The sequence below is a fragment of the Stegostoma tigrinum genome, chromosome 5 (assembly GCF_030684315.1).
Source record: "Stegostoma tigrinum isolate sSteTig4 chromosome 5, sSteTig4.hap1, whole genome shotgun sequence".
Classification (NCBI taxonomy): domain Eukaryota; kingdom Metazoa; phylum Chordata; class Chondrichthyes; order Orectolobiformes; family Stegostomatidae; genus Stegostoma; species Stegostoma tigrinum.
This window is the reverse complement of record NC_081358.1, coordinates 94,816,661-94,842,959: the sequence shown is the minus strand read 5'-3', so window position 1 is coordinate 94,842,959 and position 26,299 is coordinate 94,816,661. Positions and strand designations below refer to the sequence as shown.

The 26,299-nt window shown below is 39.8% G+C and overlaps 1 protein-coding gene across 11 annotated transcripts in view; it reads left to right on the top strand.

Moving 5' to 3' along the window:
* Nucleotides 1-26,299, top strand: part of LOC125451566 (microtubule-associated protein 4-like) — a 344,184-nt gene that overhangs the window by 262,952 nt on the left and 54,933 nt on the right. For 10 of the 11 annotated variants that reach the window (XM_059646156.1, XM_059646152.1, XM_059646155.1 and 7 more), the window contains 2 exons: nucleotides 9,670-9,764; nucleotides 10,539-10,745. In XM_059646156.1, coding sequence (XP_059502139.1) covers nucleotides 9,670-9,764; nucleotides 10,539-10,745 — 302 coding nt within the window. The remainder of the gene's footprint in view (nucleotides 1-9,669; nucleotides 9,765-10,538; nucleotides 10,746-26,299) is intronic. The other variant, XM_059646157.1, reaches the window with a different exon arrangement.

The window sequence follows — 26,299 nt, the reverse complement described above, 5'->3', positions numbered from 1 at the left end:
GGAGGGTGGGAGTGTGGAAATGAGGGGAGAGATGAAGAAAGGGAGATAAAATAAAATGCAACAACTGAATTTATTTGGTGGAAGAATACAGTACATTGAAACTGAGAAAAATAGTTTGTCGGAGGAATACAGTGGAGGAGGTGGGAGGATGTAGGTTTGATGTTGTGACGTCATAGCTTCTTGTACTTAACCAGTCAGGCGACTATTCAGACTACACTGCTTGTGCTGTGAGAAGAGAAAGAAAGACAGCCTGCTGAGATGTCTGTCAGTAACCAGCCACCTGCTTCTCTCATTGACTACAATGATCTCCGCAAAGCTAAGCCTGTCGATTGCTTCACTGAGAAGGGTCCGTGCATGCAACCTCAAAATGACTGGAACCGGTCTGAATGTAAATGGCACAGAGCAGGAGAGCAGCATGAAAATGAGCTGAAAGTTGAGTTGAGCTCAGCAGCATCACGTCTAGCTAAAGACGGTCTGATTAAGCACGTTGCTCTCACTGATGAGGACAAACTGGGCTTCGTTGCCACACCAGAAGAGGGAAAGGATCAGAAGAACGCAGCCAGTGTGACACAATCTAAGGAATTCTGCAAGAGGTTGACCACTTCTGCTAATCTCTCTGTTTCTGGCCAACATGTAGGGGAAACTGATCTAGTCACCGATGAATGGAGTAAAACTGCTGTGGGTAGGCAGGTGAATATTCGGGATTATGAGACCGGTAAGGATGATCTGACAAAGAAGATAACTGACAAAAATGGGGAGCAGATGAGCTGTTCTGCTAATTCCAAATTGCCAAATCTATCTGTATTTGGTAATCCTGCCCAAAATATAAAGAGTGACAAGATTAGTGTATGGAACCCAAATTTTATGCCAGATAATAAAGTGGACTCAGACTGCAAGAAAATGGTGGAGTTTAAGGACAATGACAAGTCCACTTCGTGTGAAACAGACCTCCATTCAAATTCCATCCCCTCCTATACCCTAACAATACAGAAGTCTGATACTCCGACCATCGTGGATTATGAGCAAGATCCTTCTGATACTGGTATCCTGGCAGATGCTGAAGATGTGAAGATTGATTTGGTTACTGATAGTGTTACCAGCAGGGCTGCCAACCAAAGAAAAATGATGCGGCGTGCCATGTCAGAGTGCTCACACTTGTCTGTTCCATCAAGCTTCAGCATCAGTGAAAAATATCCAGAGCCCTCACCAGGTGATTCGTTGAGTCAGTCAACAAACTCTTCTGGCAAACATGTCGCAGCTGCTAGTAATAGGAAATGCCCAATGTCACAGATTAAACGATCGATGACCGTAGCAGAAGAGCAAATCCCAGTAAACAGCTTCAGCGCTGATCAAGCTGCTGCAGACTTGCCGCTCACTGATGAGGGACACAACAAAGAGAGCAACAATGCACCCAGTGACACTTCAGACATGAAAAGCAGTGTGAATACTGCATTTAACCATGTCAAGCTGGAAAAAATTCCTGAGATCAGCAGCACTAAGATTCCAGAAGAAACGCTTCATGGCAAAAATGAACAAATTGTTGTCAGCACTGACCTTCAGAGAAATGAGTTCTCGGGGGCCTCAGTCCCAGTCCTTCCTTTGAGAAAAGAAACAAATGAGGTCAATAATGTACAGACATCTCCATTTTTACCCCTGCAAGAAAAGTCACATGATCCTGTGTCACTAAATTCCACTTTGATTGACACCATCTGCAAGAGCAGTGGATTACCTCAAAATATTGAAATGACACAGTTTGAGCTTGAGCAAGCAGCAGAGAAGCCTCAGAGACTGGCACAACTGGGTTTTAAACACGAAGAAGGGTTTAGGAAAAGTACTGCTAGCTCTTCTTCAATGCAACTGCATCCCTCGGCGCCCAAAGCTCCCTGCAGCCCAGTTGAAACCTCGATGACAGGAGGAGGGAAGTATGCAGAGCAAAGTAAAACTGCAGATCAGAAGGGCAAGGAGCCAAACTCCATGAAATCATGTGACCCTGTCACAGCCACCAACTCTGAGCTGGCATCTGCCCAAGGTGAGAAAGAGGAGCTGAGAAGTCTGCTGGAGATAGTATAGGGTGATATGCCAGAATTATATATGAGGACTCTGTTTTTGTAAAATCATTTACATTTTGAAAATGTTTTCTTAAGCTATTATCAGCTGGAGTGTAAATTTGTTGCTTCATCCTTGGTTAATCTTTGTGTTCCAGCAGCTCCTGCTGAAATCCATGTGCCTTTGTCTGCATCTAGATAGGATCGGTTTATCTGTGATCATCACTGTATTGTAGAGACTCCTGGAAGTCATTTAAGTGGTACGGCGGTATTTGAAGGCAGTATTAGGACAAGTTGCAGATCTAGAATCAAATTCCAGAAAATGATTGAACTTTAGACAGTGGGCTTACAGGAATCTTAACCTTGTGCATTGTATTAAAGCCCATTATAGTCTCTGTAATATTTAGTTCTCCTCTAACTTTGTGCATTTGTCCCTTGTTGGTCAGTTTACAGAAGGTGAATCGCAGCAGCTCAGAAGGTAGCTAACTCCCACCTTCTCAAGGGCAACTAGGGACAGATGAATAAAAATAAAATTAATGTCATGTTCACCAGCTCAAAGCACTATCATTTATCTTTACCTGATAAATGAGCTGCAGCATAATTTCCAAGGGGTAGTATCACTCCATATTGGTATGTTGATGCTAATTTGTTTCCATAATGTAAGGTGATATGCCCTCCAGATCACGAGTCTATCTTCATACCTCAGTCTGAGGTGTTGAGGATCCATATTCTTATGTGTCACTAGCTCCTTTAGGTATGCTGCTGTAGTAAATGATTAATGAAGCAGTTCTGAAATATATAGATTAGATGGTCCCAACTACTCTTGCTATGTTGAACTAGCCAATCGTCAATTGGGGCAGCAGTTGGGAGTGCTAGAAGTGGCCCAGCGCTCCTTGGTAAGGACTAAAAATAGAATGGTCCAGATTCTTGTCCTTTAGTTCTATGCAGTGTTCTCTGAATGATAGAGGAAGATAGTGTTAGTTTGGGATGTTTCCTGTCTGCTTACTACCCCTTATCTCTTGTATAGTATAGCTACTTATGTGAGGTATTGATCAGAATAGCAGGGATCTTCAGGGGTGGAGGGAAGAAGTAAGCAGAATAAAAAATCCCGTGTTCATCTTTTTGAATAGTGCCACCCCTTAACTTTAAAATGATGCTGTCACTTTTGAGTAAAGTGTTTCTGGAAGACTGAATATAAATAGGTTGAGCATAATTATCAACAACTGTCTCCCATGTAAATTACCATGGTTTATACCAAAAATCAGGGACAGCATTGCATTACTGTACAATTCACGACTACATGACCGTCAAATTCCTAACACATTTTTAATCCACTTGAATGGGCTTTCTTTGAATACCCAACCCCTCATTAGAGCCGAAATGTCCTTATGCACTGGTGATTGATGTGTGAAATGTTACTTACTATGTGGAATAACACTGATCTGTGAAAGGACCAGTGTTACCCAGCCAGCTATGTTGATGAAATTAACAATACAGTAGACTCGTTGTGGTGGCAGGTTTAACCGTTAGAGTGCAGTCATGATTTTGTTTTGTTTAACAGAGATCTAGGGTGGCTTTGTTTCATTGAGATAATACGGTGATTTAAAAATTAGAGTAAACATATTTTTCAACCAAGCATTTCACAGTAATCAATTGCAGAAAATGCTTCCATTGCAAAAACTGTTGGTGTCATTAAATGGTTGGACTCATTGAATATAACCAGTTTCTTTGTGTGGTGAAACCGCTACAAGCAGTTAACGTTCTCATAGAGATTTCTCTTTGTGCAAATTTTGATGCTACCTCTGGAAACCCCCTGCTCACCTCGTTTGTGTGTACTGATACTTGGAGATCTCCATTTCTCTAAACAAGTATTAAACCTCCCATAGATAACCTCTCTCTACAAATATTGATCACTCCAGGGGTCCTTGCTCTTTCAATAAATATTGATGCACTGCAAACAACTGTCTGAATCTCTGCAGAAATGCAGAAGCTCCCAGGATGATATTGGAATTTTTCTTACGAAATACATTGTGATTTGCTGGAAGAAAATAAGCTCATTTTTCCAGAAGAAATTTTACTATTATATAACAGTAATCAACAAATTGGTCAAATGCAGAATGTGATTAGAGCTCTTGAAGAGATGTTTAATATGATTATTGTCAGATGGTTAGAAATCCTAATCCTGCCAACCCCAAATGGATCTAGAGGGCTCAGTGAACTGTATTTTGAAAATCTTGGGTTGAGTTGAGGGGGGGCACCTCTGAGTGAGCATCATTAATTGCATAGAATCAGGGATTCTAGGGTATGGCTCAATATTTATAAATAGAAAAAGGCATTTCAAAGAGAACCTCAATAGTTGCAGCGAGGGAGGGAGTTTCTGGAAAAGGAGCTGGTTTCAAAGAAAGCATATCATTTTTACAAAGATAATTCCCTGGAATTATGATTTATAAATATAATTTGTAAAGATTGCAGGAGCCAGAAAAATATCATTTGAGACTTTATATTGTAAACTCAAGCACATAGCAATCCTAACTCCCTGTTTCCCCCAGAAGTACTTTTATTTGTGTTTTGAATCTACTTATAGTCACTTCCTCAGAGGTCTTCTCTTGTTAATTCATTTCAGACCTCCCATAGAATCCAACTTATTTACTAATGTCTTGCCGGGAAGGACGTTGTCATCCTTACTCATTCTGGTTTCACTCCCACATTATGGCAGTGCATATTCAACTTCCCAGTGAAATGATCTAGCAAGTCACTAAGTTGTATCAAACCACTATTTAGAGGCGACAAGGAATGGGGAAATAACTTCTCATCTTGCCAGTGACATCCATATTCTCAAGAATTGATTTGTAAACTTTGTTTAATTTTTGACTTGGCTTCTGGAATGTGACTCCTTCACCTTCACTACAGAATCATATAAATTATACTTTAGAAGATAATTTGTCAGTACTGGCACTAGCTTTCTGTTTAAAAATTACCACTCTGATTCTGGACGAGCATGTTACCAGAAAATTCAGCTTTTCTTGCCCATCCATAATTGTCCCTTGAACTGAGTGACAGCTATACCACTTCAAAGGGTAGTTAAGTGTCAACCATTTTTTTTGACTCTGAAGTTGCATGTAGGCAGACCAGATATAGTTGGCAGAATTCCTTACCTAAAAGGCAACAGCAAGCTACGTGCAACAATTAATTACCTTATCATATACTCACAATTACTATGTTTAAATTTCAATTTCAGAATTATTATTTGAATTTAAATTCCAACAGCTGCTATAGTGGGATTTGAACCTGTGTCCAAACTAATACGCTAGAGTGTTTATTGCACTTTGTGTATTCTGCATTGCTAGTCCAGTGAATTTAACACAACCCCATCATCTCTCGATTTGCTGCACTTTGTCTTCGTAGCTGCTTGTGATAAACAATGCCAAGTTGTAATAATCCTTGAGTGAAGCATTTCTTCTCATCTTCCCATCTTATGATGATTCAGTCAGCAAAAATAACCTTTCCCATTTAACTTTTCAAAATCTTCACAATCTTGAAGAATTTGCTTTTGTCCCTCCTGTTAACACTAGCTGCTGAGGGAACGGGGCTCTAAATTGTCTTTGTTAAAACTGTTCATTCCTAATGTCATATACAGCAAAGTTTTTTTTCCATATTTCTAATCTTCCTAGCATATTGCTAAGCGCCAAATCATACGCGTACCAAATGCTGTCACTTTCTCTTTAATGTCAGATGGTACTCCCATAATAGTTTCAGGGGATTTAGCTTGATGTAGAATTTTGAATGTATTTTTTAAATGTGTTTCTCTCTGGTTAATTTTAATCTAGTTTTCTTCACCATTATTGGTAAATGAGGGGAAAACATTGATCAATGCAGCTACAGCTCCAACCTAACAATTTTTTCTATCTCTGCATCAAATTTGCTGACACTGGCAAATGTTTTGGACTCATTTTGAGATGAGAAGTTAACTTTTGCTGCACTGAATACGATGTAAACAAGTAACAAACTCCACCATTACAGCCATGAGAAAAAAAACTATATACTGTCAACCCAAAAAACGAGCAATAACTATTTATTTCAAAAGTCCACTTCTTCAAAACAGTGGAGATTATGGAGAAATATTATCAAAGTATGTAAAATTATGATAAAATGGGACTGGATGGATAGGACGGCCTAGAATGAAGAAAAGAGGAACTCCTTCACAGAGAGGTGCAAGTCCGTGATATTAACTTTTTAGTTATCCGTCCGAGACAGAAACTGTCAGCATTTAAGATTAGAGTGAATAGACAGAAAAAAACTTGCATTTATATTGTGCTTTCCATGACTACTACAAACTGCTCTCAGCCAATAAAGTGTTTTTTAAAAATGTATTTATTGTACTGTTGAAAACTATTCAAAGGAATGCAGAGCATTGTGCATAAATTAGAAATGTAAACCTTAACACAGACTAGTTAGCCGAATAACACTATTCCTTACGCTCTCTATTTTCTCTTTCAAATAATTCATCTTTACTGGATAAGAAAGAGAGAGAATCAGCTGACACTTAGACTAGAATTAATACAGCTGAGGCATGAGACAGATTCTTCTGGTTGGGAAGAAATTCTAAAAAGCAAGAAATGAAATTTTAAAATATTTGTGAACGATGGCAATATTTTTAAAATGATTAAGTTATTATTCCACTTGATTCATGGTGCTAGCGCAAACTGTTATTGAACTGTACCATTATTCAAGCTTCCAGATTCTTGACCTTTGCTTTATGAAGTTGCAGCAGTAGCAGGATCATTATAACTGAACGTAGCTTGGTGAGGTGGAATTGTTAGAATTGGCTAAGTTGTCTGGTAGCTATCCACTGATCTCCCATGTTGGATGATGTGACTGAGTGATCCTGGTTTCCATGGAAAAATAATTTGTGGCGAGGAGTTGAGAAATGAGATCAAAGAAATCGAATGGGCCCAAGAATTCTCTCTTTCCAGATGGTACCCTTACAGCTGGGTTTACAGTCATATTTTGTAACTGTGCAAACTATATGTGCAAAAACAACATTAGGCCCCTTCATTAGATCACAAAGGCCATTAGACATACAAGCAAAAGCAGGCCATTCAACTCATTTAAGTCTGTTTCGCCATTCAGTGAGATCACATCTGATAGGATTATCTTCAACTCCATTTTCTTGTCTTTTCCCAAATAGCCCTTGATTCTGTTACTGAATTACCGTAAACCTGTCTGCCTCAGCCCTGAATATACTTAACGTGTCGCCCACTTCAGCCCTCTAGTAAAGAATTCCTTAGATTCACTACCATGTGAGAGAGAAAATTCCTTCTTATCTGTCTTAGATGTGTAGCTCGTTATTCTGAGATAATGCTTTGTGTTTCCCCTTGCAGGTGAGTCTAGGATCAGACTTTCTGCATCTACCCTGTCACCTGTTCTAAAAATATTGTGTTTTATAATTAGGTCACCTAAATTCCAAAGAATACAGGACAAACCTATTTGACCTCTCCTCATAAGGCAGTCCATCCAGACTTGGTATAAGCCTAGTTAACCTTTTCTGAACTGCCTGCAATGCCATTATATCTTTCCTTAGATAAGGGATCAAAACTGTTCAGTCTTCCAGCTGTGGTCTGACTAGTGCATTATATCGTCACAGTGAATCTTCCCCATTTTTATGCTCCATTCCCTTTGAAATAAAGGCCAAAATTCTATTTGCCTTCCCTATTATCCACTGAACATAGATGCTAGATTTTTGTGATTCATGGATTAAAGTTTCTAAGAGATCTTCTACGAAAAATTATGTCTTTTGAGTGGTTCTTATCAATTGATATCATTGGGTGGAAACGTATTAAAATGCCTTTTAATCTTCATTCTACTGTGTGATTTTCTGCCTGTGATGTACAGTGGCTTTCCTGAATGAATATTCAAAGTCTAACTTATGAATTTGATGATATGAAAGGTTTTAGTTATATTGGATTAGTCGGCACTATTAATGGTTAGACTTAAACGATACTGTTTGAGTAGATTTTGGAGGAGGATCATACAAGACCTTAGTGGACAAGGCTTTTTAACTAAGATATATTTTGGGCCATGTAAAATTAAGTGTAATGCATACTGTTAGTCATTATGAATCATTGGTGTGAAAATTAGAGAGGAATTTTACATTAGGACTCATCTATTCTCATGTTCCCTTCAGAATCGATTATTCCAGCTCTCCCAGATATCCTTTCATCATCCACTACCCATAAACTTGAGTTGTGCAAACATCTGCTTTCCATATCTTATCTAGCACTAAATTTCAATTACTCAACCCGTTATGCTTTCTGTGCATATTGATTTCTGGTCCAGTAAAACTTGATTTAAAAATTCTCACCCTAGTATTAAAATTCCTTTGTAGTTTTAAACCTAACTATCTGCCTTGCCTCTTGCAGTCCTAAAACCTTCCTAGAAATCTTTCTTTCCATATTCTGGCTGAGTGTACATTCCACACTTCATTACACCATTGGAGCTTGTGTTTTCAGCAATCTTGGTCCTGTCATGTGGAATTTCCTTCTTAAACCTCTCCACTTCTCTTCCTTTTTAAGATGCTCCTTAATCTATATGTTTAGCAAAGCTTTTTGCCACCTCTTCTAACGATGGGTTTAGTAGCAAAGCACTGTTACCAAACTAGTAGAGGCTCCCTTGGTTGTTGATATGTTTTAAATTGTCTACAAATTACTTTTCCAATTATGTGTCTTTTTGTGAATTGCATACGAACCTCATTTTAACTTTATTATCAGTTGTTGATGGATAGCATCTGGAGAATTCTAATTGGAACTGAGCTCTACAATCCTCAATGAACAAATCACTTCTGACCCTATGATGAAGTGAAATGAACATTGATGTTTGCACCTAAGGAATTATACCGACTGTGAATCTAACCTCCATACTGACTTTGCCACATGAGCTAATGGATGAAATTAAATAGACAACATTTTAAAATTGGGAGTATCCTGTAACTCAAAAGAAAATTAGTTGAAAGCATGTTTTATCTACCTCTGACTGTGTCTTTTTATTCATTCTTTGGATTTGGGCATCTCTGAAATATCTGTCATTTGTTTCCCAGCCCTAAATGCACTCAAGGAGTTAGTGAGCTGTCAATATGAACCACTGCAGAGCATTTGATGGAAGTATTCTTAATCTGATTAGTGAGTAGAGAGGTTTTGAGAATTTTAATTGTGCAGTCACTGGATTGGCCTGAATGTCTTAAAGGAGCATTCTGTCCTCTTTCACGGAGGGAGGGCAGAAAGGGAATTGTAGTGTAGGGTAGGGAGGCAGTGATGGGGATTTCAATGACTGAAGAAATGAGAATATTTTCAGGTTAGAGCTGTGTGCAACTGGATACACTGTCTTGAAAATTACGGTGTTTCCACCAGTTTGCTGTGCTTATTCTTCTGTCTGCATGAGCTCATGTAAAATGAAAGTGCAGTTCATCCTGTTGATCGGACACACTGCAACTGCCGTACTCTTACACTGACATTTAAAATTGTCTCTCATATGTTCCCAAATACAACAGTAAAGATTCATAGCAGGAACTAAAGTATTTGGCTTTTTACTTGCACTAATTGTATTGTGTTCTCTTTTCAAATATTTACAGCCAAACCTGAAGAACCATCAGCAGAAGGCATGGTTGGAACAGAAAGTGCCGTAACTTCCAAAGAGCGTCCATTGAGCACAGACACAAAGGGGAAGGTAGAGATACGTTCAAGTCACAAAATTCTTTATTTAAGCTTTGTGTATTTGATTTGCACCTGCATGTCATTTTAAATTTGTTTAGTCGTATTGCAGTTAAAGTCTGTGTTTTTGAGACAGAAAATTTGTTTTGGCTTTTTTTTGTCGTTAAAATGACAAAATACACCTTCATAATTTTTTTCAAGTGGTGTCCCTTGTTTGTCACTACTTTCTATTTCCAAGTGGTAGACCCACTCTATGCTGAGTATGTTGCAACTAACTTGTTGCCATACACTATATGATTAATCTGTAGTACCTGTTGGAATGTGCCAGAGCCCTCACCCAGGTGTTCACGTGCCTGGATATTGTCACATTTGCTTCTGAAACAATGCAATGAGATTAGACCAGTGAGAGTTAGGTAGTACTTCACTTGTGCACCTCTCCAGGGCGTATGTGTAAAAGGATTTAGATGCTTGGTAAAACAACTTCCCTGCTTCCCTCATACCCCTTTCCTCCCATTGCTACTTCCTCACCCAGTTTGTTATCCCCTTCTTGCCCCCTTTACTTGACTGGCTCCTACTTATCACATGAAAGGAAACAAATGCTATTTTTTGACATTTAAAACCAATCCTTGGCCTACATATAGCTAAAGCTCTCAAAAACACAATTTATTGATCATAAAATTATCTTTTGGCACTTTGTGTTTTTATTTATTTGGCTTTTTAATTCCGTGCTTCTTTGGCATTGTCGATTTTTTTTTTTTTTGTTTTATTTTCTTTTGCTAATATGTAAAAGACGGGCACATCGGCTGCAAAGATTTCACCAACCAAAAGTAAGCCACAGCCACCAGCCTCCCTTAAGCGACCTGCAGCAGCTGCTACAAGCCCCAATAAAAAACTTGTTACATCCACTTCAGCTACAACAGCAGCTTCTACTTCTAAGCGAGCTTCTTCTAGCCTGGTGCGGCCTTCCTCTGCGACCGCCAAAGATGCGAAACCAAAGGTAAGGGTTGGTGGGAGGTGGGGAGGGAGATGTGTTGAGTGTTTATTTTACTTTGCTTTTCCCCTTTGGCTTTAATACAATAGCCCTCTCCCTTAAAATTCTTTTTTTGTCAATTTGACTTGTTCAGTTGCTGTGTTAGGCTGAGTAAACTGATGTCTGTTTGCACAGCAATAGGAATGCAATGCATCTCCTTTATGCTTATTAAGTGGAAGTTGGGATATCATTTAAGTGTGCCATTCTCCTTTTGCTTTCTGTTGGTTCTGACGCCTTGTATAACATCAATAAAAGGCAGAGTCAGCCTTGATGGTGACGTTCTCAGCAATTGAATAACTTGCCATCGGTTACTAGAGGTATGAAACTCTCAGTAGATATTTAGAATATTGAAGCAATGTTACCTGTGAAGCTCTATACTATCATGGATAACTTGGAGAAAAGATAATGAAAATAAAAGGCCGAGTGCCAAGTGAATGATCCATCTCCACTTGATTTCAAGAAATGACTGAAGCCAATGGATACTGTAAAAGCTATGCAGTCTGGCAAGATTCTGGCCGTACTACTGAAGGTTTGTGCTCCAGAATTAGCCACGTACCTGGCCAAGCTGTGTCCCATTGCAGTTCTAGCATTGGCATCTACCTAGCAATGTGGAAAATTACCCAGATATGTCATATTCACAAAAACCAGGACAAATCAAACTTGGTCAAGGACTGCCCCTTCAGTCTGCTCTCAGTTATCAACAAAATGTTTTGAAGTAGTTAGTGTTTCAAGTCCAATATGAGTTGTCTTCTTTGAAGAAGAGTTCGATTGGATTTGAAATCTAAGTCTGTTTCAGCTCTGTACAGATGCTGCCAGACCTGAATTTTTCCAGAAGTTTATTTTTATTTAAGATCTCCAGCATTTGCAATACTTCACTTTTATTCAATGGAGGGGGTTGTTGGCAGTGTTAACAAGTGGCAACTGCAAATGAACAAACTGCTGAGATGTTTAGTTTTACTTCGACCCAGCCATTTGGTTACTTGCCTTATTTCGGTCCTAGATGTAGGAAAAAAAAGCTGAACTCAAGGGCATTTGAGGATAGCTCCCTTGATATTAAGTCAGCATTTTACTGAATGGGACATCAAGGACCTCTAACAAAACTAGAGCCACTGGGAATTGGGAAGTCTTGCCGCTGGTTAGAGCAATACCTAGCAGAAAGGAACATGATTGTGATTGTTGGAGGCCAGTCATTCAATCCCAGAACACCACTACAGCAGTTTCACAGGGTAATGCTCCAACAACAGTATTTAGCCATAGATTGATAAGTAGCAAGTAACATTTGTACCACACAGATGCCAAGCAATGACTATGTGCATCAAAACACAGTTCAAACTTCACTCCACTCCTTGTCATTCAATGGTATTGCCGTAGCTAAATCCCCCACTATCAACACCCTGGGATCCTGGGGTTACCATTGATCAGAAACTGAACTAGAACATCCAAATAAATGCTGTGGTTACAAACATAAGTTACAGGGTGGGAATTCTGCACCATGTAACTCACTTCCTAACTCCTTACAACCTGCCTGTTTGGTGGAGCATTATGTGTTTGCCTGGATGCATGCAGTTTGACACAAGAGTCCACTTGATTGAACACCATCAAACATTTTAAACCTTGACTCTCTCCATCGCTGATGTACAGTGGCAGCAGTGTGGACCATTCACAAAAGTCACCACAAAACTCACCAGATTTCTTGTATGGTGCCTTCCAAACTTGTAATCTGTACCACCTAGAAGGAAAAGAGCACAAGATATGTATGAACACTATCACCGAGTTCAATTTTAAGCCTCACACTATCCTGACTTGGAACCATAGCACTGTAACTGGGTCAAAATCTTGAAGGTGCCTTCCTAACAGCTCTGTGTGTGTACTACATCATATGGATGGAGTGATTCAATAAGACAGCTGATCAACTTGCCCTGGACAGTTAGTGGGGTGCACAATAAATGTTGGCATAACTAGCAACATGCATGTCCCAAGAGTCAGTTTAAAAAAAAGTGGTGTTTGGTGGGTGGGTTTTATGGTGGTAGATCAAATAAACTATTCTGTCCCTGTTGAGGGGCCAAAGGTGGAGTCCATTTGATTAAAATTAAGAAACATTAACGAAGCTGTTCTGTTTCTGTGCATATACCTTAGCCCATCAAATAGTGAGAAAGGCATACAAAAGGAATTTGCTGTTAAATTACAAAGAGACAAGAATACAGAATAATAATAGTCATGGACTGAGCTGGTAGCATTAAAGAGGCAGAGAAATTTCTAAGGTGTACAAGACTATTTTCTTGATCATTGCTTCTAGGGGAACAAAAACTCTGCCACAGCTTCCCACCTTACATCTCCCAGTCCCACAAGGCCTATTCCACAAACAGGACTGCTCTGACAAAATTGTGGTTTCAACTTTTCTGCCTCACTGAATTTACTTATACCTATCTTGACTCTTTCTCTCATCCAATCTCTTCCCATTACAGTTGCAATTCTTTTGAAATTTTACATAAATTTCCAGTTCCTAGTGCCAGCCTTCTACATGTGAATACCACTTCAGGATGGCCTGAAGGTTTTCTGCTCCTCCCTTGAAAGGAGGTCTGATTAGTCTCCAACTACCTCCACTCTCCTTTGACCAGCTACGGTTGTTTTTACTTTGTATAATTTCTCTTCTAAGTCATCTCACTTTCTGTAAGGAAAGAGCAAGGCCTATCTCTTTGTGGAATATGTGCAACATTTCTTCCTGTCCTACTGACGTCCCTTCCCACAACCCTTTCTCTGCTATATCAATGACAACCTCAATCCTACTTTCTGCTCTTGTTCAGATTTGGAAAATTTAATCAGTTTTGGTTCCAGTTTTTAATCCTTTTTCTCTCTTTCACATTCTTCATCTCTGACTCTTTCCTTCCCTCCCTTGACTTCACTGTTTCCATTTCTGTGGATAAGCCATCCACCGGTATCCATTATAAACCCACTAATTCCTGCAATTAACTTAATCTACACTTCCTCACCTGCTTCCTTTAGCAATCAGATTCCATTCTGTTTCTCTCTCACACATCTGTTTTAGTGATGCCATCTTCCATGGACTGTTTCTGAAGATTTGCCACCATTTATGGTTGATCGCAGCCACGTCAGATCCATTACTACATTCTCCCTTTCTCACTCCGCCTAAAAACTTATATGGCACCCCTGTCCTTGTTTTTGACCCCGTCAGCTACTGCTTTCAGAGGATAACCTTCCATCATTTCCACTACCTCCAGCAGGATGCCACAACCAAAACACATCTTCCTTCTTCCCCTCCATAACACATTGAACTGTTCCTCTGTCACTCCCAACAGCTCTTCACTCATCCCTTCGTAACTTTGAGGCAATTGCAGAGGTGTAACACTTGCCCTTTTACCTCTTCCCTTCTCACTGCCCAAGCCCCAACCACACCTTCTAGATCAAATAGTAATTTACTTCTACTTCTTCCAATCAACTTGATTGCATTCGCCACTCACAATCTGATCTTGTCTGTGTTGGTGATACTAAACACAAATTGGGTAATACCTTTGTGGACCTTGCAGTCAGTTCCCTACCATTTCAATAGACTACCACAGGCCTAGCATGAAATGTTAGCGTGAGAGAAAGCTGATGTAACAGTGAAGCCCAATGCAAGCTGGAGCAACAGTACCTCATTAATGCCATCAACATTTATATCCCTCCTCAGCTCATTAGTACCTCATCTACTGTTTGCTCTGGGTACCCTCACCATCTTTGTTATAGTGTCATAGAGATTGTTCCAGTTGACCACCTTGCCCTTTGTCAGTAGCATAAAAATCATTTTTCCAGCTCCCTTCAGCTCTAAAATTGTATTGGACTCAAAACATCAGCTTCATTTCCCTCTCCAGAGATGTTGTCAGATGTGCTGTGTTTCTCAGAGACATGGTTTTTTTTAAATCTCAGATCTTCTGCACCAAAGTGCTTTTCTAATTCTGGGGAATAAAGTGGCGAAATGGAGCCTCTCTAAGTGGGTGAGATTTGGGGATGAGTGATTGTTACTTTGAATTAAATATTACAATGTGAAAAGATTTTAAAAAATCAAAAATAAAATATGAAGTGAAAGAGGGCTAATTTCAATTAATTTAAAAGGAGCCTGTGATGAATTGAGCAATATTTGTTACGCAAAACACTATTTGAACATTTGGCAACTTTTTGTGAAAGTATATTTGATCCTTTGAGGAGAAATGTGAAAGGCACCCAAAGCTAGTGATTTCTGGATGATTAAAGGTATGGAAGTTGAAATAACAAAAAGAACAGGAAGATTTATGGTAATTGTAAGATTCCTGATACAGTACAGAAACAAGCTGAATGTAGTAAGGGCATCAAAGATCCAGAAAATATAGATTTATTGAATAAAAATGGAACATGAGACTAGATCAGTGCTAACATAAAAGGGAATCCAGAAGGATTTTTATCAACAGTATATCTGATGTGGAGGTGCTGGTATTGGACTGGGGTGAACTAGGTCTGGATTCATATGACACCTTTCTTTGCTTTGTTTTTTTTTGAGTTTTTATTTGTCTGCTGCAAATGCTTTAAACAAGCTGATTTAGATGTTGCAAATGGCACTGTCTGGAACTCTAGAGAGCCGTGGCCTGTGTAGAAGTGGCATAGATAATCTTTTGGCTTAAACAAGCTACAGCATATAATGGAAGAGGCTTTCTCCATTAGAATCTGGCTCATACAACATAGGATTGCATATTCTGATGTATAAATGAATGTTAAATTGGACTTATTGTTGGATAATCAGTTTATATTCAACATAGCCCTTCAACCCATCTCATGTAGCAACTGCAGTCAGTTCAGGTTCCAGCATCTGTCCAATTTGGTAGTGAATGCAGTATACCAGACTAGTTGAAAGCTTATGGAGCTTAATGCAGCTCAGCATATTTAATTTTATGGCTGTAGGGTTGTTTGCTCAGGCACATGAATGTTGCTGGGCTTTGAGCTATCATTGGAATAGAAACATAGAAAACAGGAGCAGGAGTATGCCATTCAGTCCTTCAAATCTGCTTTGTCATTCAATATGGTTATGGCTAATGATCCAAATCGGTGTCCTGGCCTCACTTTCTCCTCGTACCTATTGATTCCTTGACCCCTAAGAAGTATATGAGAAAACATTCAATATTTGGCCTCCACGTCTTTCTTTTGAAAAAAATTCCATCGTTTCACCGCTCTCTGGGTAAAAAACAAAATTCTTGCTTCATCTCAGTCCTCCATGGTCTACTTGTATACTTAGGCTGTGACCCCTAATTCTGGAATAGTCCTGTTTTGAATCTTATAGATTTTTGAGATTTCTTCTTTTTTTTTCTAAACTCCAGTGACTATAGCCATAACTGATCAAGTCTATCTTCGCATATTGTCCTGCTATTCCAGAAATCAGTCTGGTAAACCTTTGTTGCACTCCATCCATAGCCAGGGGCATTGTTTCTCAGATAAGGAGACCAAAGCTGCACGAAGTATTGCAGGCATAGCCTCACTGAGGCCTTATACAATTGCAGCAAGACCCTGCTGTTCCATTCAAATCTTCTTGCTATGAAGGCCACCATACCATTTGCCTTCACCCATGCATTCCCTTCCTCAATCTATTGTCATTCAGATAATCTGTCTTTCTGTTTTATTACCAATGGATAACTTCACACTTATCCATATTGTACTTTCATCTGCCATTCATTTGCTAGTTGGATTCAATTTGACCAAATCATAGTGAAGCGTTTCTGCATCCTCCTTAGTTCACCTTCCCACCCAGCTCAATGTCATCTGCAAATGTGAAGATGATATCTTCAGTTCCCTTATCTAAATCATCAAAATATCTTGTAAAAGGTGGCATTCAAGCTCTGCTCCCTGAGGTACTCTGCTAGTCAATGGCTGCCACTCAAAAATTGAACGGTTTAATCCTGCACTTTGTTTCCTGTCCTTAAATTTCCTCTCTCAGTACACCATCTCCAATCCGACAAGCTTTAATTTTATACCTCTAATGCGGGATCACTTTCTTCCCAAAGTCTAAGTAAACCACAGCTATCGGCTCCCCCTTATCAATTCTACTAGTTATGTCATTTCAGTAAAATTTTCAAGTATTCATAAATGCAAGCTGACTGTCATTGTTTTCCAACTATTAAATCTTTTCTAATGGACACTAATGTAACACTTTTCCATCTACTGATGTCAGGCTTATCATTAACACCATTTATAGAAAAGTATTGGAAGTCCCATGACATCTTGACGGATATTTATCTTTCAAACCACTCATCAAAACCAATTGTTTGGTCAGTTACTTTGTCAAATTTACCTTACCTATTATCAAATTCATTGCCATCACTTTCCTACATTTACAACAATGACTATAATTCAGAGCTGTTTTGTAGTGAAGATTCTGGAACATCCTGAAAATGTGAAAGGTTGTTCCTTCAACTTGTTTGATTATTAAATTTAGTCTAACGATTCTTTATTAGCTAACTTTGCCACCCTTCTCAAATATGAGTTTAAGCCATACTGATTTATATTCCTCAATGTGCCTTGAAATATTTTGGAGATGGAGCAAGAAAGTCAGGAGCAGACAAATGCCAATGATCTGGTATCTCTTGCCTTTTGTTTTTTAAAAAAAAATTGGGTTCCATGAAGTTGAGTGTTTAAGGGAATTGAGACCAGAAAAGAGAAACTAAATTTACTGTAATTCACCTAGCTAAACTCTAACCCGAAATATATTCCAATTCACATTCTCCCTTTCCATTGATTTTTATGATCTGCCTCAAATCTTTACTGTTCCCCTTAAAGATGCAATGACTTTGAAGCCAATCAATACATTTCTTGTTCTCAACTCTGAAGAATGGAAGTTCCTCAACTTATTTCTGACTTTCGAAATGAATATCACTTTTGACTACAACAGGAATGACAACTTACCTATGAAGCACAAGTCACAAAAAAACAAGCATACAATTTCAGTAAGCTTTACTCGGGCAGTTGGAAGATAACACATCCAGAGCTTTTTAAAAAGAAGGCCAAAGAGCAAGTGTATTTCTGGGCACTTGGACCACTGTGGGGATTCAAATTGTAGACCTATACTTTTTTCAAAATTCTTTAGTCTAGTTAAACTGTTAACAAGGTAGTTAATGCACCTGACATGAGTTATGTTTAACAGTCAGTGACCTGAAGATGATAATTACTATTGAAGGTTAACAAGTGTGAGTCATCATTGTTGTATTTAAGAAAGGGACACAATTAGCAAGTTGTATACAATCTCTTGAGAAAAACCACCTCAGCCAGAGTTGCATATTTCTGGAATTTTGAGCACAGTGGGAATTTGATGCAGAAGGAAGAGAGGCTTTTTGCTTTTGTTTTCACCCATGTGGTTTATAGTTCCCTTGTAAAGACAAGGACAGAGCAGTAAGAGCTGTAGAATAATTGATATTATTTGATATTAACCATTTCCCAAAAGGTATAAGATATGGCAGGAGAACTTGAAGCTGTAGTCTGCTCTTTCTATCAATGGGGGAACGCTGAAGACATTTACAGTGCCTGAGCTCAGCATGCATGCAGGAACTGTTCCCAGCTAAAATTCCAGGAAGCCCAAATATTGAAGTTGGACTGGTGGCTGGGGCACTGGAGAATCTGCAAAGCAGAGAGCATTGTGATCACACTACAGGCTAAGACTCCACAGGTATTTAGGGAATGGGTGACCACCAAGCAGAGCAATAAGACTGGGCAGATGGTTCAGGAGTTCCCTTGGTTATTCCCCTGCAAAACAAAACTGGTGAGATGGCATCTCCGGAGAATGCAGCAATAACCAAATTTGTCGCACCACTGTTGGCTCTGCTGCACAGAGGGTGGAGTAAGATGTGTGGAATGCAATAATTATAGGAGATTCAGTTGTAAGGGCAATAGTCAGGCATTTCTGTGGATGCCGAATTCATCTAGGCTGGTCTCTTGCCTCCCTGGTGCTAGGGTCAAGGATGTTTTGAGATGCTATGGGGCATTCTGGAGAGGAGGATGAACAGCTAGTGTACGCATTGGTACAAATGACACAGGTTTCAAGCAAAAAGTGATGAGTTCCAAAAAACAGAATACAGGGATTTAGGATAAGTTTTTAAAAAGTAGAACCTCGAACATCGTGTGACCTCAGTTATACTCCAGTGCCACCTGCCTAGTCAGTGTAGAAATAGCAGGACACATCAGGTGAACATCTAGCTGAACTGAGAGTTTTGCATTCCTGGGGCATTGGGACGAGTTCTGGGGAGGTGTGACCAGTACAAACTGATGCCCTGAGGGGATTATTGGCTTGAGTGGTAGGGGAGGCTTTAATCTAAATTGGGAACGTAGGTGAGGAATTAGAGCAAGTGGAATCAAGGACAAAAAGCAAAATGGGGAATAAGTGATAGGAAGAAAAATTGAGGGCCACGATCAAACAGTGAAAGAGCAATGGGGATGGGCAAGCAGAGCAGAAAAGGCAAGCCTAAGCAATTAACTGGATGAACTTATCACAAATAGAGGTAAATCAGTGCCACGTAGACAGAATCACAGATAAATGATGACCAGGGTGACCAGACATGGGATCAGTATATCCAGAGCTATTCAGTACTTAGGGAAGACAATCAAAAAAGAAAGGATGATGAAGACGCATCTTGGTTAAAGAGGAAATTAACACAATTGCAGTGAAGGATATTCGCTCTGATGTGGAATTCATATGGATGGAGATGACAAACACAAGTTCAACAAAAAATTTAGTGGGCGTTTTAAAAATCCACAAAATGTAGGGGTGATGTTGGGAATGGAATTAAATTAGAAATTAGAGGTGGGTGCAATAAAAGAATATCTGTAATTATGGGTTACTTTAATCTGCTTTTAGATGGAGCAAATCAAATTAGTAACAATATGTTAGAGGAGGAATTCCTGGACTCTCTGTGGATGGTTTTCTGGACCAATATGTTGAGGAACCAAATAGAGACCAGGCCATCCTAAAACTGCAGTGGGGGGGAGGGGAGTTGATACTGTTATGATAAAGAAATAATTGGAAATCAAACAACTCCCTGATGAGTGACCATAATAATGTAGAATGCCTCATCAACTTGGAGAGTGTTGTAGTTGAATCTGACGCTGCAGACCTGAATCTGAGTGGAGAAAATTAGAATGGTCTAAGGCATGAGTTGGCTAAACAGATTAGGGAACTTTACTCAAAAAGATGATGGTGGAGAGGGAATGGCAAGCATTCAAAGAGCATGTACATGAAATGCAACCATTGTTCATTCCTGCCTAGCACAAAATTAAAATGGGATACATAGCCAAACCATTGCTCACAAGCGAAATTTGAAAAAGTATTCAATCCAAGGAAGAGATGTACAAATTGGCCAGAAAAAAAAACAACAGATCGAAAGAGTGGAAGCAGTTTGAGTTCAGCAAGGGAGGACAAAGGGAGTGATTTTAGAAAGGAAATGGGTACAAGAGTAATCTAGCCAGGAACACACAAACTGACTGTAAAAGTTTCTATAGGTTTTTGAAAAGAACAACATTAGCTAAGATGAATGTAGATCCCTTCCAATCAGAAGCAGGGAATATATAATAGGAAAAAGAGTAAAATGACTGAACAGCTAAAAACATACTTTGGTTCAGTGCTCATAAAGGAGCACACAAATAACCTAGAAATATTGGGGAACATAGAGCTTCATGAGAGGGAGAGCTGCAGAAAATCAGTATGATTACAGTATTGGTGCTCAGGGAATTGGAGTTAAAGGCAGATAAATTCCCAGGTGCTCATAATATACATCCAGTGCTTAAGGTAGTGTCACTAGAAACAGTGGATCTTTTCGTGGTCAGCTTCTGAAAGTCTGTTGGCTGGAACAGTTCCTACTGATTGGACAATATGTAATGCAACCACCACCACCACACACCCTTCCCAGTTAACAAGGGAAGCAGCGAGAAACTCAAGTTATAGGCCAGTCAGTCTGACATCAATTGTGGTGAAAGTGCTGAAGTCCATTATGAATGATTTATAACTGAGCATTTGCAGAACAGTGACAGGATCAGACAGAGCCATCATGGATTTGGCAAAGCAAAATCATGCTTGACAGAGGGAATTCTTCAAACGTGTACTTCATAGAGTTGATGAGGGGAGCCTGTCGATGTATGGAGTATGAAGACGGAAGATGTGAATTTGCTCACGTTGGAAGGAAGAACAAAACCATATAATTAAATGGAGAAAAACAGTGAAAAGCTGCAAAGCAAAGGGATTTGGGACATTTGTGCATGAAACACACAGCACACAGGTTGGGCAGGTAATCTTGAAAGCTAATAGAATGTTGCCCTTTATTTCAAGGAGTTCAGAGCCTAAGAGTGGGGAAGTCTTACTGCAACTGTATAAAGTGCTGGTGAGATTACATCTGGAGTGCTCAGACCTGTTTAGATCCCCTTGTTAATGGAGAAGTATATTTAATTGGAGGCAGTTCAGTGAAGGTTCACTAGAATGATCCCCAGTATGGAAGACAACAAAATGTGAGGCTGGATGAACACAGCAGGCCAAGCAGCATCTCGTGCTCCTGAGATGCTGCTTGGCCTGCTGTGTTCATCCAGCCTCACATTTTGTTGTCTTGGATTCTCCAGCATCTGCAGTTCCCATTACCCCAGTATGGAAGAATTGTCTTACGAGCAAAGGTTAAACAGTTTAGGATTCTACTCATTGGAATATAGAAAAGTAAGAGGTGATCTTGTTAATAGGGTCAATAAATAGAATTCTTAAGGGGTTGACAGGGTAAATGCTGAGAGGATAGTTATCTTATGGGAAAATTGAGAACCAGAGGGCATAGTCGCAGAATAAAAGGGGCCAATTTAAGATTGAGATGAAGAGCAATTTCTTTCAGAGGGTTGAAAATCTTTGGCGTTCTTTTCCGCAGAGAGCTGTGGGGGCAGAGTTATGGTGTAGATGGATAGATCCTTGGCCAGTAGGGGAATCGAGGGTTACAGGAAATTGGATGTAATGGATCACGGCTGATCCGACATTCTATTGAATGATGGAGGTGGTGGTGCTAGGGCCAGATGACCACCTACAGTCCCTGTTTCTTATGGTCTTGCATGGTTTATTTGGACTTTCAGTAGGCTTTGACAAGGGTCCCACATAAGAGATTAGTGTGGCAATTAAAGCAAGTTAGTTTGGTAGGAGTGTATTGAAATGGCTGGAGAACTTGTTTGCATGCATGAAATAGGAAATGAAATAGTAGGAATAAACAGGCCTCTTTCCAATGGCAGGCAATGACTAGTAGAGTACCACAAGGATCAGTGCTAGGAGCCCAGCTTGTCACCATATATAATAATGATTTATATGAGGGAATTAAATGCAATAGCTCCATATTTGCAGATGACACGAAGCTGGATGGAAGGGTGTGCTGTAAGGATGATGTAGAGATGTTTTGGTGATATGATGTAATGTGGATAAATGAGAGGTTATTCCCTTTGGGAGCAAAAACAGGAAGGCAGGTAATTGCCTGCATGTCTATAAATTAAGGAAAGGGAATATGGAATGAGACCTGACTGTCAACATACATCAGTCACTGAAGGCCAGCATGAAGATGCAGCAGGCAGTGAAGAAGATAAACAATATGATAGCCTTCATAATGAGAGCATTCGAATACATGAGCAGTGATGCCTTGTACATTTAAACAGGGCCTTGTTAAGACCACGCATAGAATGCTGTGTGCAGTTTTGGCCTCCTGAGGGAGGATGTTCCTGCTATAGAGCATGTGCAATGAAGGTTTTCTGGACTGACACATGAGAGGTTGAATTGATTAGGACTATAAATCACTGGAGTTTAGAAGAATGTGAGGGGATCCCGTAGAAACCAATAAAATTCTAACAGGACGAGACATTGTAGTTGCAAGAATGATGTTCTTGATGACTGGGTAATCTAGAAAAGGGGTGACAGTTTAAGGATGTGGGATAAACCATTTGGGAATGAGATGAGGTGAACTGATCTTCACCCAGAGAATGATGAGCCTGTGGCATTCTTTACCACTGAAAATAATCAAGAAAGAGTTGGATATAGAACTTGGGGCCAAAGGAGAAGGGGAAGTGCAAGATCAGCTGTTGAGTTGGATGATTAACCATGATCGTAATGAATAGCAGAGCACACTCAGAACGAATAATCCACTTCTCCAATTTTTCTATGTTTCTAAATTCATCGGGAATTAGGAAGGCACGTGGAATGTTGGCCTTTATCGAAGAGAATAGAATATAGGGAAGTCTTGCTAAAAGGCTGTATGCAAGGAGCTTGTTAAACCAAAAGATAAGCTGGCGTTGGAGACAGGCTAATGAAAGTGCACCACTATGTTGATCCTGGCTATAGAGGAATGCTCTTGTGAGGCAAGTTTGAGTACGCTTGGCCTATGCTGATTAGAGTTTTTAGAACAATGAAATGCATCCTTATTAAAAGATGCAAAATTCTTAGGAGGCTTGACAGGGTAGATACAGAGAGGTTTTTCTCCTCCTTGTGGAAGAGTCTCCGATTAGAGGACTCAATCTGTGTAGGGAGTTGTGTTTTTTTGAAAAAAGAGGAACTGCTTCTCTACTAGGGTAGTAAATCTGTGGAATTCTTTACCATTGTGAGCTTTTAAGTCTGTGAGAGACTATTGTTTTTTGATTGGCAAGGGAATCTAGGGTTATCTGGAAAGGGGAGACAGTGCAATCGAGGATCATCAGTTCAGTTAGGATGTCAGTGAATGACAGAACAGGTGTGATGAGCAGAATGGCCCACTTCTTCCACTGTCTTATGGTCTTGTGTTCTACATATTGATTTTAATTTCATGATATGTTTTAAGGGGCTCCCCAGGAGCATTATAAAACAAAATATGACACCAGTTCACAAAGGGAGGTATTAAGTCAGATGATCAAAAACTGAGTCAGATATGTAGCATTTAAGATGAGTGTTAAAGGAGTAAAATCAGGTAGCGATGTGAAGAGATAATCCGATATCATGGAGCAAGCCAACCGAAAGCATGATCATCGGTGGTGTAGCAGTTCTATTTGGGAATGCAAATAAGGTCACAGTTAAAGAAGCGCAAGCATCTCAAAACAATGAGGTCTTGCAGAAAATCACACTCATGAGGAAAAGCAATGCATATGAGAGAGATGGAAAACTAAAGTAATTGTCCATAACACCAAAATGGCCTTTGTGCATATGGAGACATGGCCTGTGATGTCACCTGACATCCTAGAGTATTGCTAATGCTGCTTTCTGGTCCGCACCAATGATGTCAGCTCTTTGTTTGCCCAAGCACGCTCTATAGGTGGCATTTGTACAAATCACAATTAAACTAGAACATGAATTGGAAAATGAGTGGAATTGTTTCACAGCGCCAGGGACCCGGGTTCAATTCTACCCTCTGCTGAATGTGTGGAGTTCGCACATTCTCCCCGTGTCTGCGTGGGTTTCCTCCGGATACTCCGGTTTCCTCCTCCAGTCTAAAGATGTGCAGGTTGGGTGAATTGGCCATGCTAAATTGCCCATAGTGTTCAGGGGTCTGTAGATTAGGTGGGTTATAGGGGGATGGGTCTGGGTGGGATGCTTCAAGGGTCGGTGTAGAATTGTTGGGCCAAAGGGCCTGTTTCCACACTGTAGGGATTCTGTGTATCAACTAGGAGATAATATAGGTTAACCAACAAGCCAATCTAAGGAAATGTTCGTTACAAATCCAACCAACCAAAATCTGTTCGTAATTTATAAATCTCAAATAAACCTTATCTGCATCAGTTGCAATTGTCCCGATACATTACAGTATTTTCTGACAGGTATAAACTATAATCTGTGGTCTCATTTTGCATTAATTTTTAATCTGTTTTCATGATGTGACTGATGCTGGAAAAGCATCATCTTTGTATTTATAACTTCTCTATTTGCCCTGAAAACCATTCCGATTGTTGTGATGGTGCTCCTGTGTCTGTCTCTACAAATTTCAGCATTTGAAGTTTTTGAGAAGACTTCTAGCTCAGGTTGTGGATGAGGTTGTAGACTTGCTTAGCGGGCTAGTGTGTTTGGTTGCAGACGTTTTGTCACTCTGCTAGGTAATCTCATCAGTGTGCCTCTGGTGAAGCATTGGTGTTCTTTGCCAGTTGTTATATAAATGTCTTGGTTTGCTGGCGTGGCTGACATAAATGGAGCTGCATCAGGACGTTATTCAATAGACCACAACACATAGCAGCAATCCGGAATTGTGCAAAGCAGAACACGAGGACTTCTAAAGAGTTTTTAAAAGGAACGGATACTCAAGGCAGAATCCGCTATTACCTCCACAACAGACCACAATAAGATGACAACATGGTCAGACACACTAGTCGCCCTAACGTACATTAGAGACATATTGGAGATGACCACAAGACTGCACAGACCCCTAGGTATCAGCGTTGCCTGCAAACCAACAACCACCCCACTATAGCTATTGATGAATGTAAAGGATCCCATACCCGCAACCAATAAAACTAACGTAATACAGTCAGCGTGCTTCCAGTGAAGCAATCTATCCTTGGTCTGTCCTACTCTGCACAGTAGTAGTAATGCACTAGACTGACGTAATGTACAAAATACCATGCCAGGACTGTGAAAAACATGACATAGGCCACACTGAAAGAAAACTGACAATAAGGATACACAAACATGAACAAGCCACCAAGAGGCATGACCAATTCTCAAAGGTCTCTACACACGGACAAAGAAGGACACAAATTTGTCTGGGACAACGCATCTGTAATAGCACAAGCCAAACAGATATGCTAGGGAATTCCTGGAGGGCTGGCATTCCAACCGGAATTCCATCAACAGACACGTTAACTGGAATCAATTTACAAACCATTTGAAAACAGAACCGGAAATAATGTCAACTACCCCAGCAAACCAAGGCATACAAATAACAAGCAGGCCAGACTACCAGTGCTTCACTGGAAGCACGCTGAAGCTACCTACAAGGGTGATGCAATGTCAATAATCAAATACACTGGCTCAGCGAGCAAGTCAACAACTTAAAACTTCAGCATTTGTATTGACAGTAGTGAAGTCATGGCAATTGAGGATGGTGTGTGACTTAGTCGGGCAGTGGCTGATGATGACAGTCCACAATATCACTCTGATTACCCTTCTTGCTAGCAGAGCGCTCAGAATCAGGAGATGCTTTACTCGGACAAATGCTGTCTGCTGATTTTTACATCTCTCCAATTGATTTAACTTCTGCGTCCTTTCTGGAGAAAGAGTACAATGAGTTTGAATATGGAATGACTCTGAAGTGAGCATCAGCGATTTGGTTATCGGAAAGTAGTTATTTTTTTCATGGCAGTATTGATTCCCATACTGATAATTGAGAGGTAACCCAGAACTAGAATTCTTCATGTTAGATTTGTTCTGACCATCTATGCGCTTTCCATAGAGTTGGTTTCTTGACTAGATAAATGTTGGGGATTTTTAAGATGTTTAATGTGAGACTACTGATTACGTAGACAGTTAATTCCGTAACAAATCTTTGTACGATACCGGA